The following is an 18,379-nucleotide window of genomic DNA, read 5'->3' as shown; positions in this document are numbered from 1 at the left end:
TTTTTTCCCCCAAAAAAAAAAAAAAAAAAAAAAGAGAAAAAAAATCTCAGCAGAATTGTCATCATCCGCTCGGGAAATTTGTGAATTTCACGGGGCAGCTGAAATTCCATTCTCGTCTGGAAAATTGTAATACCTCCGACGAGGAGGGGAGCGAGGGAGGAGGTGAGAGAGAGAGAGAGAGAGAGAATTGGTTACCATTTTGCAAAGAGGTGGAGATCCAGAATCCCGGCTTCCTGGAGATATCCGGTATCCGGAAGGTGTACTCGAGATTGCCGGCGTGCTCGGTCCACAACAGCCTCAACGACGAGAAGAACTTGGACGAGTTCTCGACACCCCTCAGGTTCACGATCGGGCAAGAATCGACGATGATCGATCCGCCGGCGGGCTTCAACGGGTCGACTTTGTGCTCCAGCACCTCCACCACGTACCACTTGCCCATTATCTGAAATCAATACCGACACAAATGGATTTATTACGTTCGCGTGCTAACGCAAACGCGGTCTGATGTTTCGATCAGAGGCAAAGCCGGGGCCGATCCGGGCCCGGCTGCAAAGCCGCTCGCCAGATTTACGAAACGCGAGAACGCGAGCTTGGAATGTGTTTCCTGTTGTGTGCGCCCGCATCGCCTGGTTTCGATCGCCGCTATTTCCTCCCCCAAGATTACAATTGTTTCGATTTGTTTGCTAGGAAACAATCGCGGGGGGAAACGTTGCTCGTTGGAAAATGGATTATCGAAGTATTTCGAAGTATTTTCTTTTTAATATTGCACTACGGGGGAGTCGCAATTTAATTACTCTCGAATTATTGCAAATATCGACTCGGCTCTTCTTTTTTAATTCTCTGCCAACGATTGTGTCATTGTAATCGTTTTGCATTGCAACAGTGTACGGAGAGATGGACAAAGAGTTAGAATTTGTTTGTTTGGTCTTTCTCTCTGAAATTTATTGCAAATAGATGTTAGTTACATGAGATATCGCAATCTAAATTTGTCTTTCTCTTGTTCCCTCAGTGACAAGAATTTCAATCGATTGTGAAATTACTCGTTTAAAAATTAGAACTGCAATTTCTTTCTTTTATAATACCACGTGGAGAGATACTGAAATTATTGCACTGAAATGAAACTGTTGTGCTGCATTCACGTATATTTAATTTATACTTAGTTACGATCATCTGTTTTACATTTTGGACTTGTTACAACCTAAGATGCGTTCCAAGCTAAAAATGCCGCATCTTCGAAAAAGTTATTTGCAAATTTGATTGTCAAAAATGTCGAAAACATATTTTATAAAAATAAATGTCACAGAACCTCGCCAACACTGTACGTGTTATGTGACAGACGGATGATGGTTATTTATTTATTAGTAAAATATTTTTCTCTCGAGATATGTCGAGGAATAATGAAAACGAAGTGCATAGTTTCGAAATATTTTTGCCATAGTTGGCGATTATCGGTTGGATTCCTTCGGCGTGAAATAGCATAAGAACACCTAGCAGAAAAATGCGAGGTAATATATTTTCACGCGCAATACCAGAATCGGGAGTTCCCCGATGCGATTTTTAATCAAACAGTGAATTTTCGCGTTACATTTCGTTATCGTGATCTTCCGCCGATCCGTCGTTGAACATTGAACTGCATAGCTTGCAGTTTTCTGACTAGAAAATCCGGGACGAGGGGAATCGCGCGCGTTTTTAAATCGAACGTCAATTCGAATCCCGGACTCGTAGAAGCTATCTGCGTAATTATGATCGCGCGAGTCAATTTCTTCGAATTAGCAGCGGAGTTTCATCCACGAGTATGGAAAACCGATAATTCGTGCGTCAGGATGATTTGTGCCATTCGCAGTGGCTCGCGAAAATATTTGATCGTTTACTTTACATGCTTTACTTTATGTAAATACACTTTTCGAAATTTCATCAACCACCATGGACCATTACGTTGGTAAAATTTAAAACGAATTTGAAAATGTATATAGAAAGCTACAACATACAGATTCACTGGTAAAAGCTTTCGCTCAAACGTCGGATAATTAAATTTCTGTAGGAATTTCGTGAAACAATTTCAACGCTGAAATATTATATGAAGATACAGTGCATCTCAAAATTATCGTTCAAGAACCAAGTATTGTCAGAAGATACGGATTTCGTGCATTTATGGAAAATTTGGAACTGCGCGATACAATATAATATAAAAGAATACCTAATGTAGAATATATTAAAATATATAACGTTTTTTACTTTTCTAAGCACTCGTCGTGATTGTATTTAGTACATACTTGATACTAAGTCACAAATTTCTATTCGGTACATTTAGATTATATTCACAAAGATATGAGACTGCACGTGCATTCACAAATCAACTATTTTATCTTAACTGAATCAACTGAAACGGAAGGTTATTTGCAAAAACGATTTATTTCTTAACCACACATTCCCTGTGTTATCTCCAAGACAAAGATAATTAAATTGAATAAATTTAAATAGCTAACAAATATTTAATTATATTTAATTAAATCAGTGGAAACGATTTATCATTTCAAATGGTTACTGTTTCAAATAAAATTCAACCTACCCCTGGATATTCTGCAGTTGCATATAAAAAGAATTCCCTTTGTCTGTCTCTGGACATTTTAACCTAACTTGTTTCGTTAACTGGAAAAACTGAAAAATGTCGGGCTCCATTTGCCCCGCAATCGTGAAAAATTCCGGTCGTTTAATAAACCACCGCTTCTCCGGTGACTTCCGCCCGAATAAATGTACAAATCAGTCGCGGGGAACTTTTCAAATTCAGAAGCAACTTGACACAGGCTTAATCCACTTTAACTTGGCTCCAACTTCCGCGGGCTAAACTGCAAAGTTCGAAAAGGAGAGACAAGAGCAGCGAGATACGCTCCGTCATTTTGACGACTAAATCTTTAAATAGAAAGGAGGACAGAACGGGGGAGATAAAACGATAAAATTAATGATAATTTACAGGCGGTAGAGCGCGCGCCGTGTCGTTCGTGCCGCAGGAGTCCAGACGAGATAATCCGCGGACGTTAGCCTAGGAACAGATAATTCAAGCTCGTGCTTAAACCAAATTAGGAACGATTTATTGGCCGTCCGGTTGGCCGTGATCAAGCAATAAGAAGTAATATCGATCGGATCGGTATGGCTTCGTGGCTTGAAACGAAATTCTGCTCGAGCCAAGGAATTTCGAACGGACCAAAGGAAGAAAAGAAAATCCGATCGTTTGATTTGGTATCAGGATAAATAAAAATAAGCGTACGTCAAGCTGATTTTTATGCTTTTTAAATTACACTCATAAAAGTATGTGAATTTTCACGAGTGTGATTCGCAGTCGAATAATGACAATGAAACATTTAGAAAATTATAGAAAAAAATGTCGTGACTCAAATTTTTAAAAATATTATATATATTATATTCGACACACATATAGAATTTTGCATGGGATCTAATACCTTAAAATATGAAAAAAAAATTATAAAATTCCATTAACAATCAGCTACAAATTTTGAAATAACATAGGATTACATTGCCGCCAAATGCCTCGAGATTTTAAAACGACATAAAACTATGTTGTCGTCGATTGCAAATGCGTTAAAGAATCAAGCATTTCGTTGTTGTTCATTAAATTGATCATTCATCTTCGATCAACATTTCCAAACTCGGCTTTAAATCGCTCGGTGGATTCGGTGAGGACTCGGCCAAGCGACTACATGCATAATCAGCAGATGAAATGGACAAAGCTCAGCTCGCGGGAGTAATTAAAAGTCTTGTAAATATAGCCCGTCTCCCCAGTGAAATCTCATTTGCCGCGATTCCATCTGTGAGATGAACAGGCGTTTCGAGTCGCGCGTCACCGCGCCGCGTTTTAATGAATTAAATGACTAGCACACTGATGGAATCGAGGATTGCCAAGTGAGCATCGTATTACTTTGTCCTCTGTTAAGATAAATTATGGAATTTAGATAGATATTCACAATTGAAATTTTAATTTAACGCGAATTCAAATCAATATGTATTAAAATTAATGGACTTAAATGTGATATGGGATAATATCAGTTAAAATTAAAATTCAATTTACACTATGGAATTTATCTAAATACGGAGGTTTATCGAGTTCGAGCAATTAAGTATTGACAGAAAAGTAATATTAATATTGTTTTTTCATCGTAGATTTCAAGCAGAGCACAAGCAGGGTTTTCATATTTTCATCCGTTACGTGATGTAAAAAATATCTAGAAATAAAATAAATAGAGCATTTTGAAAGTAGTGGTTTCAAGTTTTAAAATGAATCCAGATTTATGGTCGTGTGATGATCGTTTCACCAAATTCTAACAGTTCAAACATTTAATATTCCAACATCTAAGTGTCCAAATATTGATCAATCCTTAACCATCGAGCCATCCTTTTAATGTACTTTTCGATTTTTCATATATCTCATGCCGTTTGAAAAATTCGATAGTAAAAGTACGAAATACATATAAAGGGGACACAGAAACCTCAGTCACCGAACATTCCAAAAGTTGCAATAACGAGTACAAGCAATCAACGAATCTAGTTGCAGGCTTTCAGTGGCTGATCCAGTTATACAGCTAAACTTCCAAGATCCATTGGGGATAGCGACGGACCAGTTAACGAAGCGAGTCTCGCCGTTTAACGCGATTCAGTCGTAACTCCAACTTTATTCCATTCGGGGGAATGAGAGGATCCTTTCATTATTCTCGAGTATCGCGATCGTTCCGGCCGGCGAAGCCGCGAGAGCAATAAGGCAATTAGCCAGTAGTTAACCGTGACCGAGCGCAAACAACCGTAACGTTGTCGAAAACTTCTCTTTGACCAATATTGTCCAATAACGTCCGCTCGATTTGTCTCGTTTCTCTCTGGTGCGACGCAATTTCAATGGAGGAAATAAGTAATTTTCGCCGATCGGTAGCGTTCGTTCGCTGCACTATCATCGCTCGCTCGCGTCCTGGAATCATTAACTTCTTCGAGACGTCGTGGATTTCTCAAAGCTAAAGTCGGCAATGACGTGTTCTCTGAGACGCACGTAGATTTAATTTACTCCCATTGCTGCTGTGCGACTGTAAATCAAAAGTTACTAGGAATAATTATATTGTTCAGTATTAATTCATAGGAATATTCCTTGTAAAATGTCTGTTTTGAATTTTTACAAACAGTGAACGGCAAATGGACTGTTCAAGTCAAAACAGCGAGGCTGACATCGTTCGACGAATTCATCGAAGAAGCAAGTGTAAGTGAAGGTAACCCTAGGAACATCTATGTATAATATATCTACCTCGAAGACTCAAGTTTAAGTGAAAGTAGCAAATGTTCGTAAACGTTCAAGATCTATATTTACATCAAGCAGTGAAGATTATGATTGAAGAGAACAAATGTTAACTCTCGCGTTAAGCGACATCGAGCCACCCTTGACCCAGAACTTGAGCGTAGCGAAAAAGATCCAGATGCTATATATGTATAGGCAATGATAATAAACATGGCACCAAATGTGCCAAATGTTTACGATTTATATGCAAAGAACATGCAATAAAACACAATAACGCATGTACGCAGTGCACATAAATAAAAAATATGTTTATAAAATTTTTTTAACAAACTCCTCTCTTTCCCATATCATAAACATTATCGAATAACATCCTGTATCAAAAAGTTAGGTACAAAGCAAGTATAGTAAAAATTCAGCTATGGGTCAAAAGTGACGTCGGCTATTCGAGGGTTAATACGAAAAATAAATATCAGTTTTTGGTCATGTCGAGTTTCATTCAATAAGAGCCGCGAAACAATTCGAAATAAAAAAAAGAAAAATGCCCTAATCGGACGAGTCGTTGGCGAACGCGGCGGAACCCGAGACGCGCGCGGTGGCGATTTATTAAAGGTACGCCACGGGCTGATACACCGTCCGGCCATTCGTTCCGGCCCAGACCCGGAATTGCTACGGAAAACGGACTTTAAACTCGCAGTTCATAGCCGCGCGTAATTGCGTTGCCTCGGGTTTTATGAAAGGGGGCCGGTGGCACGCGCGGGCCCCTTCTCGTGGCTGCCGCGGATATTTCGCAACAAGCCGCGCCCAGAGATAGCTAACGGCGGATTCATTTTTCAAGGGTAATTGCGCGGCCAGCTATCTCTCGGTCGTTTGTCACGGGATATTAGAATATAATTGCCAGCCATGCGTACCCGCGCTAGCTCGCACATGCTCGGCGATACGATTGAGGCGTCGTTCGGCTGAAGAATTTTACCCTTTCGCTTCGAGGTGTATAAATACACCATCGTGCATAAGTATTTGGATGCTTTTAAATCGCTGCAACGTAGAATACGGTTCAAACGAATCTTTCAACTTTTGTAGTTAGTGGATATTGACGAAAAAAGATAAATAGATATGACAGTTGGGTGGCTTTATTTCTTTTAATTGGATCATTTTATTTTATATCTAGTGACATTGGAAAGTTTACGAAGCGTTAGCTACTTGTCATATTTATGGGTATATTTGGAGAAAAATATTAATTAGTACATCAATCAATTAAATTTCAATTTTTGTGAATTGCTTAATTTAATTAACTGAATTAAATTTCAATAATTAATTTAATCTTGGATACAATATTTCTACGCACTTCCAAACATAAATATATACAGTTACACACAAGATGATTGAAACAGTAAAAATCGCTTATCAACGTTGCCCGTGTTATAATGCAAATTTTAATTACATCGACGTCTGTGGACGTTATCCATCGTCAAAGATAACATGAATATGAAACTTGAAAATGCAGAAAATTAACAATAGAGAAACGTTCGTCAATCGTAACTGTCGAAACGCAACGAGAATTTGAAGCTTTTAATGGAATTGCATTCATCCTTTGTGCGTTTGGCTCGTGCTAAAATATCCTATGGATAATCTTGAATTAATGATAAAATTGGTTCAGAGAGAGAGAAAGACATATATTGATATATATTGAATAAATATATCAAGAATTATATGTTGAAAGATGAATGCTTAATCTCTCGTATGCTTTTCATTCTCTCGTATGCTTTACAGTATCAAAATTTTTGGTAATTTCAAGTACTCAAAGGGGTAAATTTCTATATTTATGCACAACCAGAAAGCTTATTTAGAGAAGAATTTATTTATTTCCAGTCTGAAAAAATAAAGTAGTATTCAATTTAATTCATTGAAACAAAATAACAGATAAGTTTAGCAGAAAATGATGAGAAATTATTTGTAGAAACAAATAGAAAATATGAAACAAAATAAAAAGTCTTATTTTACCAAATAATCATACAATTTGGAGAAAAATCATTTGCTCATTCAACAAAATAACATCGTAATGCTTACTTAACATGGTTACTTGAATGAGAAAGCACAATTACGTCAGCGCTCTCGAATATGTATAATTTTCAACAAGAGTAGAAGATCTTGTTGAAGTTTCTGTTGTTTGTTTCCATTTGAAGATCGAACACGCGTGTTGGCAGGATTCGTTGGAATTGTTATGTCGCGTGTTTATAATGGAACGATAATGGCAGGGACAGGGTTGAACGGAACGGCGAAATATTTCCGACATACCCGTAGGCAAATTCGCCTGTTCATTACTTTAATTGGTTCACGGTCCACTCCGAAATTACGCGGCCTCTAATATACGCGAGGGCGATTGTCGCGCGCTGTACGCGCAAACTGATTAAACATTGCCTTCGATGTACACAAAATGAGTGGTAATTAACTTGTCATGTATGCACCGTCAGATTTATTTGAGACAGTGTCCGGAGAATTATAAAGAACAATTTCGTTGCTCGCCGAGCAAACGACAAATGGATAATGCTATTAGCCATTTCCTTCGATGTCCGACCATTGACGGAGTTATACCACTTAATTTACTTTCTTCGGATCTCTTCCCGGTGTGATACAATTGAATTGGATGTTTTATCTTTACTGTTAGATTGATTATTGCTTTCTTCAATTACTCGAGATGCCATTTTGTTTTTATTGGACTGTTTATTTATATATATGTGTGTGTGTATTTTATAACTTTTTCAGTTCTTATACAGGAGTGAAATACAGAATCTAATTAGCAGTGAGCAAAATCGAACATCAAAAATTATTACTGTAATTTCATTCGATTGTATCATTCAATTTTCAATTGATCCTGTAGTTAAGAATAAATTGGTTTCTTACTATATTTCCTTTTTCTCAGTAAATATAATTTATCTTCATTAAGAGAGAAAAAAGATCGATTAATTTTTATAAGTAAAAGTTATTAATTTAATCTTTTATTTTTAAATCATTTCTTTTCTGTTTCAAGTTACCTTTGTATGTTAACTCTGTTACAATGGTTCGAAAAAGTTTAATTACTAAAGCCAGCTAAAGAATTGTATATCTCTAAATAATATTTTAAGGTAAAATATAAAAAAATCGCAATTTTGTTCGCCTTTATTAAATTTTATACTTCTGGAAGTTTCCCTTTGCTTGCATTGTGCTTTTATCGATGAAGTTCCTACTTAGTGCTCTTCTATAACTTCTTTTATTACTAAAATTTCTTCCTAGTGTCGTGACATTCCTGTTCTTGAATGCCCTAAGAACTTCTCATAGAATTCTTCCAGTAATAGAATCGCATCTCTTCAAATATAGGTAGAAAGTTTTCAGTGTGCTCGCTCTCATTACAGTGAAGAATGTCTCAGAAAGATACTACAGAAGGGAACTCGTGCGGTGATCACTTATTTCTTTAATCAGTGATCCGTGGTGAGAATTGTTCACGGTAGATAAAATGATCAAATTCTTCATAAAAGTCTGTCATTTTCTTCAAAGTAGTATTACTCAGATTTCGAGCATTGTAAAAGAATGTTACAAACCTCTGATCATTTTCAATGCATTTTTTCTAACATTTATATTTTCTATCCTATTCTATTAGAAACATAAATTAATTCGCGGTCTTCTTTTTCATAAATTCGTCGTTCATTTACAAAAAACCAATATACAGTTTAGTCTGGGAAATAATCTCCTTCTCACAGAAACTTTTCTTTAAAAAAAAATAATATCTTTCAAAAAATTTAATAACGAATTTGTTCAATCTTCCTGTTTTAAAAATGGGTACGAACCAGGTGTTGAAACGATGAAAACAAACTGAAGGGGATAGGTTATCATTTACAGAAGCTGTGTAAAAGTTTGTAATTTAAGAAATATTGTTTCTTTTGTTACTGCTCTGAAAAATTTCATTTTTCAATTGAAATGCAAAGAAAATATACTGTCTGATATTATCTACTGTTGATCAGGTAACATCAATATCATTTTATGAGATTACACTCAACAACCATTAGTTATAAAACATTCATGCAAATAATTAATTAAAACTGAACTCAAAACGAAGTTACAATGAATAATTGCCGGAACCACGAGTCAATTAAAATAAAAAGCTAGCAAGTTTTTGACACGAGAGGCACTGGACAACGAAGAACAATAAACATGATGAAGCGGCAATTTTCGTGAAAATGACAACTAGCGGACCAACTACTGAAACTCGAGAGTGGAATTCAAACCATTCATAAAGTATCACGGTGGTCACCCAATCCTTCCGCAAACGTCGACGAGTGGTGCTTACAACATGAACTAGCACGTGGTTGCCAGCAAGTGTTCCACCTTCGCACCCGATTTCTACATATTGCTTAATTTAGCATACGAGGAACGTATACCGGTGCATTTCTTATCGATTTCACATTGTGCTCGATACGTAACCATTCACCCATACACGAGTTAATGTAATATGACAGTACATCGATTGCTACGGGGAATTTATGTCAGTATTATTGGTTTATCGGACATTGGAATTGCAGCAAACACTTCTCCATCAACATTTTTCTATCTTTCTGTACTTTCTTTTTAAACTCCGTTTATTTATCATTTCGCTAATCCCTCGTTTAATGGTGTATGCAAATGTATACCGCGTGCACCGTTCCGGCGACGTTGATTTACGCTAATTTTCCACAGCGCAATAAAGGCAAGCCAGCGCGCGATTCCACCATGGTGAATTTTGCGAGCGTTGTCGCGAGTCAGGCTCGTGAAAGAAGATCGTTCGAGCCGAGTGAGCGCGCGGTAAATGAAGCAATATCGATGATAAATGGAACGATGGTTCCGAGTCCAACGGGATAGAACGCGAACCGGATATGATCGCGTGTAAGGAATAAATCGGCGGCACGAGATACCGGAATTACGATATCAACGACACCTGACATTGCCTATTCTAAACCTACAGGTGTTTTCCTGAAAGTGCACGCTGTCGTGCCATTCGAGGCCACGTGAACACCTTTTTATTTCATAAAACGCGACAGTTGCGAGTACAATAAGAGCGAACGTAACGATACGCTTGATACTCATTCGGTCATTCAGTCACAATGTTCAGCGTTGCATCAAATTGTATAAGAATGAGTTTTACAAATATTTGCGAATATTCTTATTGAAATGTTTAGTATTTTCGCTACGAACAACTGAACAACATTTTGCAATGAAAAGGGTACTAAGGAAAAATGTTTAGAGTTCGATTGTGGAACATTCGGACGTTTATTGCAAGTGAGAAAAGAGAGGGTGAATATCTCGGAAACTATTGAGTTTTTCACGATTGTGTTCTGGCACATTTTTAATCAGAATGACACGTGGACTCGATTCATGCAAGTTGCATGTGAAAAAAGAGTGCAATCGCATTGCCCAATGCACTTCTATAAAAGGTCTCATCACACTTTTCAAACGCAACTTCGTCTGCATGAATCGATTCCTCCTATGATTCTGAATAAAAATGATAGAGTTCGTTAAAACTTTCCTCTGCAATTTTTTCTATAGTCAATAGCAAATGAAGTTACAAGTGGAAATAATGGAAATTCCTCCACTTGCAAAAGAATTATCACTGCCATGTTATGACTTCCTCTGTACTGAACAACTTTTGTTAATAAAACGTTTTCGTGTCTCTAAAAAACAACGGAGACATTTAAAGTGGTTATAACTATAATTGGCACGCTGAAATAAATTTTAAATTATGCGTCTGATGAAAAATAATTTAGTGTTTTATAGTGTAATTTAGTGTTTGGAAATTTCGAAACCTCTCAACATACACACAAAAGATCCGTATCAAAAACTTTTGTATCAAACAATTTTTCATCAGACGCATAATTGAAAAGTTATTTCAGGTGTGCAAGTTACGCGTATATTATAGATACAGATTCCATAAAAATGATGTATCAACGTACATATTTGAGCGCTGCTTCGACATTTTATAAGACTGCCAGTAATTGAAACGATACATCTACGTAAATGACGTAGACTCCGACATGTTTTTCATCTTGCGAGCACATTAGGGAGAATTATACCTATTTCACGATACTTGCTGTTTTCCCAGAACGGAAAAACGAGACCGCGCAGTGGATACGTAGAACTTCTTGCGATGCAACAGAATTCAGCGCGGGTGGAAATTTATAGTTCGCGGGGCAGCGTGCTCGCAATAATATTTTGCCTGTTTCCGGCGGTACCCAGCCGTCTTTATCTTTCTCGCGGCGCGGCGAAAGAGGAGCAACGCGCCAGACGAGCCGAGTTTAATTCCTGTTTGCGGAATAATTATTTTCCAAGAGATCCGTGTATCGCGGAACTTTTTGAAACTGCCTGTTATAACAAGCGCGGATAGCGATATTAAATCAAGCGTTCTTACGTTTCCGCGGGACGTCGTCGAAGAACGCGGAATTTCCGAGAGCGTAAATTACACTCTCCGTTGACAGGAAGAAGGGCTCTTTAAATTCAACGATTCACGCGAAATTGCTCGCCGATCTCGCGAAACTGCGATTAACCGTTTAATAAATTACACGGGAAAGTGATGGTGCTACAGCATCCCCCCGTGATTTAGAACAGAATGGTATCATATTCTCCCATATACTAACTGTAAACACAGGAGAAGAATCAGATTACACTTTCGCTAGATATCGTAAAATTAAGTTACGAGACATGTGTAAGCATAAGCATAAATATTCCATGAACATCGTCTTGCTTAAGAGAGAAATATTTCTTACAAGATGAGAAAGATAAAAAAGATAGAGACTGATGCACAGAGAGACTTGTAGCACAGTTATTTGATCTTTAATATTTTGAAATGTAAATTTCAAGTTTCGAGAGTTACGCGTGACGATATATCGGACTGTACAATCTGAAACACTCTGGTATTTCAGACAGTGAAATTCTTGATGAATTTTGATATAATATGCATACTTGTATTCTACTCTTGGCAAAAAGTTTTCGATCAATCACAAGTGTACTCGAAAATGTATTTAAAAACATTGAAATCTATAAGGTATAAAATATTGTTGACTTGTTCGAAATACATGAAAAATTGGAACGGATTAAATGCCATAACGAGTGCAAATTTTGTGAAAAACAACAGATTTTTATTCTTGTGAAGAACAGAACTTAGTTTCTTAATTCACTTTAAAAAGTTATTTTTTGATCAAGAGGATCCACGTTTTATTCGAGTTTCTAAAATGATTAACTTCCATAATATTTCTCAGATTCAGCTAAATTGTTTTTCCTCTGCTTTTCTTCTTTTAATACTCATAATCCAATAAGATTAGTTTACCTATGTTCTAAGAATACAGATTTCAAGAAAACAATTTTTTCAAAACCGTCAATATGATTCTACAATTGATTCCCATTTAGACAAAAACATAATCGTACAAATCTATCTATGTTAATTATAAACATTAAGATATGATACGTATTAACAAGCTACAACTGCATGGCCATTTCTTCCTTCGTTCCGATGCAAATGAAAAAAAAAAGAAAAATGGAAAGGAAGACGTCATTTTCCAGAGGAATATTGCAGAATCACGAACATTGATTTAGTAAGTTTTTAACATTTACTTACGCGATGCGACGACATGTGCGAGCACGCGGTGCCGCTGCTTTCAGACATGTTGCGTGGCACAGGGCGGAAAGTGCCGGGGAAAATTTAATAATGTCAATGTGCTGCAAGCACGTGCGAACATTCGCTGTTTTCTTATTACTGCGGATTGTTACAACTATCTCGTTTCTCTCTCTTCCTTTCGTTCCGTTCGTTTTTACCTAATTGGTCGACTATCGGAAATTCTGTTTTATCGATCGCGAATGGAAATTCCGCTCTTTTTTTTTTATTAATGTTACACAAATGGAAATAAACGCGAACAGCGTATTCGGGAAACGAAAATTTTGCATGTGTATCACCGTTCACTGATACACGAAGATAACAAAGGGAAACAATTTTTTACGGAAAGGCAAGTTTTACAATCTGGTACATTAAAACAACTGACGAACACTATTGCGATACTGAATGCACGTATAGCAAAATGAATACGGAAAATACGAAATTACATAAAAATCCGCAGTCTGATTATGACATGTGCTTGGATATCAGTTCCCTTCGCATCGTACTTTGTATTATAGCGACGGAGGAAAGACCCTAAAGAACTACAAGCTCTTCTACGGAGATGTAAAAATTAATCAATTTTAGGAGCTGCGGACAACAGAGTGTGCCATTAATCAACTTGACGGAAAAATGGTCGATAGCAATTTCCCCAGACTCGACACATCTCGGACTAAGTTCCTTCACAATTGCACCACAACCATAATGAATGATAGCTACCCTTTATCTCAACTAGGCAGATCTCAGAAATCTATACGATACGATATGTATTCGATGAAAATATTCTACTCTAACATTTTTTTTCACCTCTTATGTTTGAAACACGTTGGCGAAATTCTTCGTGTGAAATTGAAGTGAAATCTTTAATCTTATTTTCCAACCAAACGCAACAGTACATTTTATACTCGCATTTTATCGTTTCTTCAACAAATTCATTCTCGTTTTTTTTTTTTAATACTTCTAAATACGTTTGATCAAAGACTTTTCACCGAGGATACCTTTCATTTGCGGCAACTCGTGTCCCTTTTAATAAAGTTGTTACGAAATTGCACTAATTGTGAGTTGTTACGAAATGACGACGAAGTAATATTAAATTAAATAGAACGGAGACGATGCAAAGGAAATTACGCAATTTCAATTTACCTCTGAAAGGTAGATAAAATTATTTTAATTAAAGAAGAAAATATTGCAACAGCCATCAGGAAATTAATTACTCTTTTTGATTACTTAATTGGGTACATATCCTTCTCCTTTTAACAGATTGAACAAAAATACAAAGAGAAAACGTAGAAAACGGTAAGATATGCTTTAGAACTTTTGGCATAAAATTGACGCACGCCGATAATAATGTTTCATCCGAACTTCAGACACATTTCGATGCTATATGGGGAGAATCGAAACATTGTAGGGAGGTTAAATAAAACTGATATTGAAACGAACGAAAGCAATTAGAAAGTTCTACTCTTTACCTCCGAATGATCTGCGGAGCCTGTGGACCCGGTGAAACCACCGTGGAAATGGTTCTTACTAATTGATTGTCCGTAAACGAACCGACTGTTCTTTCTGGTCCAACTTGATCCTGGATATCAAGAAACTAAAGGGAAACCAAGAAAAGAGACCAATGGTCTTTAATTAGGGAGCTCCGAGAGTAATTTGATCGTCTTGCAAACGGAAGAGTAGATTTGCCGCGATTTTCCAAGGAAATCGTAGTTCGAGTTTCTCGAGTTTGCCTGGTTTTCCAGGCGACGTTCAATTTCCTTGGAAACAGCAACGAAAGCGAATCACAAAAGCGGAGCGTCAAAACTAGAAAAATTCTTAAGGAAAGTAACTTCTTAAGTAGTCGTACACTTGCTCATTTTAATAAAGTTATTCCGCGCAGCAAGCTTATTTTAGCGTTATTAAAAATTATTAGCTTGTAAAAAGAAAAATTATTTGAGTAATACTAAAGTTCTTGCGGATGATATTTAGTGCATAATATCACTTGAAAATTCATTAATATTGTTTCTAAATGTGCATATCGAACTGAGTATTTAATTGAAAAATTGTAGTGGTAAAGCTTTTACGTATTTGCCTTGTACAACCAATTACCAGAAATCGAATAAAATTGCTAATTTTTATGAGTGAAGGTTATTTATTGAATCTTTTTTTTACGTTTTCATAATTTATATATATAAATTATATAAAGATCTATACGGTATAAATTAAAAAAGAAGAAAAGAAAAAGGAAACGAAAGGAAATGATTTCTTTTTATAAATTGTGATATTAGATATTATTCTTGGTCTGGCTTCGAGAACTTAAAAATACGTATTCTTTACATTACAAGTTCCAAAATACGCATCAATAAAACTGTAAATTATTTAAATTTAATTATTACAATACAGGTCATTATTGAATAGAATTTTGAAGTGAAACAGTAATATCAATTGTCCAAAGTCGATAATTGAATATTTCTGTGCGAAACGCGGAATGAAAGCACTTTTTATTCCGATAAACAAAGAGTTTATACTGATGAAATAATTCTCCGAACATTCGTGAGCTTTTAATTTTAATTTCGTTTATTAATACGAGACAAAAACCCTTCTGAAACGTACAATGTACATATGTACAGAACAAAAATTACAGAAAACACGACGAAATAAAAGTTAAAACGTATAGGAAATCAACAAACTGAGAAAAATATTGTAAAGATAATAAAAAAATTAATACTAAATTATCCTAGTTGAATAAAGATTCAAATTGGGCTGATTTAGCTACCATTTAGCTACCAGCCAAGCTACTATTTATTAAAAGATAAAGGGATACTATGCAGTAGAGGAAAAAGGATTTGTTAAGTGAATTTGCTCATGTACGAATTATGGTAATCGGATCGGCGAAAAAAAAATCTGGACGCGTACGAAGATTTAAATAATGGGAGAACTCTATAAGATAAAAATATTCTACAATAGTTGATTAAATTCAAGAAGGTGAAGACAAGAATTAATGATTCTTGGTATTCATCCACTGTGTGTTGTAAATACTGTTATAAATATTTACAAAGTCATGTAAAATATAAGAAAAAGTAGAAATCAATGTTTTACTCGGGTTGTGAAGAATGTGAAGAATTTTTGAAAAACATTATCTCATAACACATATTCGGTAACTTATCTACATATGCAGTATTTAATTATCTGGAGTATTTAAAAGAAGAAGAAAAATACATACTCAATCTAGATCAATCAAATCTGTATTCTAATCTTCGAAACTCAATTATTATAAAATCTACGTACGTGTAATAATTTTGTGTTATAAAAAGTATCAAAATCTGTCTTGCAGTATTTGAAAAAGAGGAAATGAAAGATAAGCGACGAATCCATAATCCATTTAAATATCTCTAATATTCGAAACTGAGATTATACACAATCGCACAATCATATAAAATTTCTGCGCGCATAGTTGTTTGTATATAAAATTTTTCGCATGGTTCGCGAGGATTCGCGAGAATGCCCGAATACCATCCAACGAATCTACAAAGGGCGGTTTGGCGCGAAGAGGGGGAGAGAAAAAAAAAGAAGAAAAAAAAAGAAAAAAGAAACTCGGAAGCCAATTATCCGAAAACGCGAGGAATTCTGATCATGCTGATTTTCCTTTCAGCGCTTGGCGAAACATTCACGTTGCATGAATGCGAGTTAATAAAAGGAACAAGTCGGGCGACAACGTAACGAAACGCCGCGTGATCCTTTTCATCGAGTGCCGTTTGTTGCTCTTGGTATAAAAAATCGCGGCAGCAAACGCGATCGCGTCGCCAATTTCGCGCGGGCGCTGCAACTCGACCAGCTTCAGGTCGTTAAACGTTGTAAAAATGCAAACACGATTGGCGCCGCAGTCGTAGGCAACGTGACAGCCTCGAATGCATTCGGAATCGAAACTAAAAAGGGTCTGTTTTTTTCTTTTTTTCGTTTCCTTTCCTCTGCCTCTTTTTTTTCTTTTCACGACCGAGTTGAACGTGATCGACCAGAGGCTAGAACAAAGTCAGTGTAATTACTGTTGTGAGAGGAGGCGACAAATCATCTTAATAATTTAGTTATTTTCCGTAGGATTTGATAAAACCGTATTGCTGTGACGCGCAATTGAAAACCGCTCGAAAGAAAAAATTGCTTACACAGTCCGCTACAGAGTTTTCCAACCTGCTTCAGTCCAGAATGTTTTCGGATTGAAAGATTGTCGGTCGAAGTTTCGCTTATTATTAAAATTGATTCTTGAACTTTCGAAACTGGAGCCCACTTCTGTCGTCTCGGATGTTTTCACTCGGTTCGGAGTTCAACCCGCACAATCTTTTCATCGCGCATCGAGATCCTGTATCTCTCCGAGATTTCTTGTAGTTTGCAAGTTTTTATCTTTCAATTCAAAAATTTGTCTGGGAAATTTCGTAGATTCACAAACCTTTAGACACTCGAACGTCAAAAATATGCTAGTAAAATATTCTTCCACTATTCCTTGCACTTGAATTTCTCTGACTTGATCGTGAAATTTTGCCCTGGTTAGGAACTGGTTGCCTTATTGAAATTGATCATCTTCTCGTCTTGATCCTCCTGTGATCTCTCTCGACAGCTTAGAGGAAGTACCAGTGACGATAATTCGAAATCTCGGATAGGGTAGCGCGGTTAGTGACCGATTTGTCATTGGATTCATGATACGAATCGAATGACAGGAGACGGCAGAAAAATCGGCGAGGAGGGGCACGTCAAAAGTCGTAAAGATGCAAATGCAGGTCTCGCCGGAAAAATTGCCGGCTGTCAGCCCCGAAACGGCTTCAAGCCGATGAATCTCTCCGCGTGTGCTGAGCTTTCCTGTTCTTGTTCGATGGCACAGCCACCGGGAGAGATGATATGCGGCCGTACATTATCCCTACAGAGGCTGACTTTATCGTGTTCCCATTTCCGAAACCTGATGGTGACGGTCATTAAATCGGTAATTTAAAAAAAAAAAAGTAGAAAAAAGGATAGGGCAAAATAACTTGGATGACTTTCCGCGCGATTGCTTCTGGAGGAGGCAAAATTTTGTAATTGATTTGAATTTTTCACTCTAATCCGAAACTGAGACAAATAAAATTTTCAGAGTGAAAAAATAAATCGAAAATATATGTGGAATAAAATTTTTTTCACTTGACTATTCATTACCGGGGATATTCTTTGAATATTACACATCGGATACTTTTTAAACATATGTGAATTATGCTAATTTTAGATTATGTAGGAACGAATAATCAATAGAAATGTAATACGGAGTTTTCTCACGAGGCACTTTGTTTTTGAGAAAATTAAATTCAAAAATGATAATCACACGTGCGTTCAAAGTTAACTTTCTCGAAAGAACGAAATTTTAAACAGAAGAATTTTATTCTACAGCTTTCACTTACTTTTGCGCATAAAATATCTTAATGTAGAATCAGTCGAATTTAATAAAT

At 36.5% G+C, this 18,379-nt stretch overlaps 1 protein-coding gene across 1 annotated transcript in view; it reads right to left on the bottom strand.

The window, feature by feature from the left end:
• LOC122537425 overlaps positions 1–18,379 on the bottom strand; it is a 95,881-nt gene that overhangs the window by 9,848 nt on the left and 67,654 nt on the right. The window contains exon 2 of the mRNA XM_043670573.1: positions 196–442. Within this exon, the coding sequence (XP_043526508.1) occupies positions 196–442 (247 nt within the window). The remainder of the gene's footprint in view (positions 1–195; positions 443–18,379) is intronic.

The sequence above is a fragment of the Frieseomelitta varia genome, unplaced genomic scaffold, assembly GCF_011392965.1.
Source record: "Frieseomelitta varia isolate USP_RPSP 00005682 unplaced genomic scaffold, Fvar_1.2 scaffold_161, whole genome shotgun sequence".
NCBI lineage: Eukaryota > Metazoa > Arthropoda > Insecta > Hymenoptera > Apidae > Frieseomelitta > Frieseomelitta varia.
The sequence above is the reverse complement of the archived record's forward strand: the minus strand, read 5'-3'. Positions and strand labels throughout refer to the sequence as shown.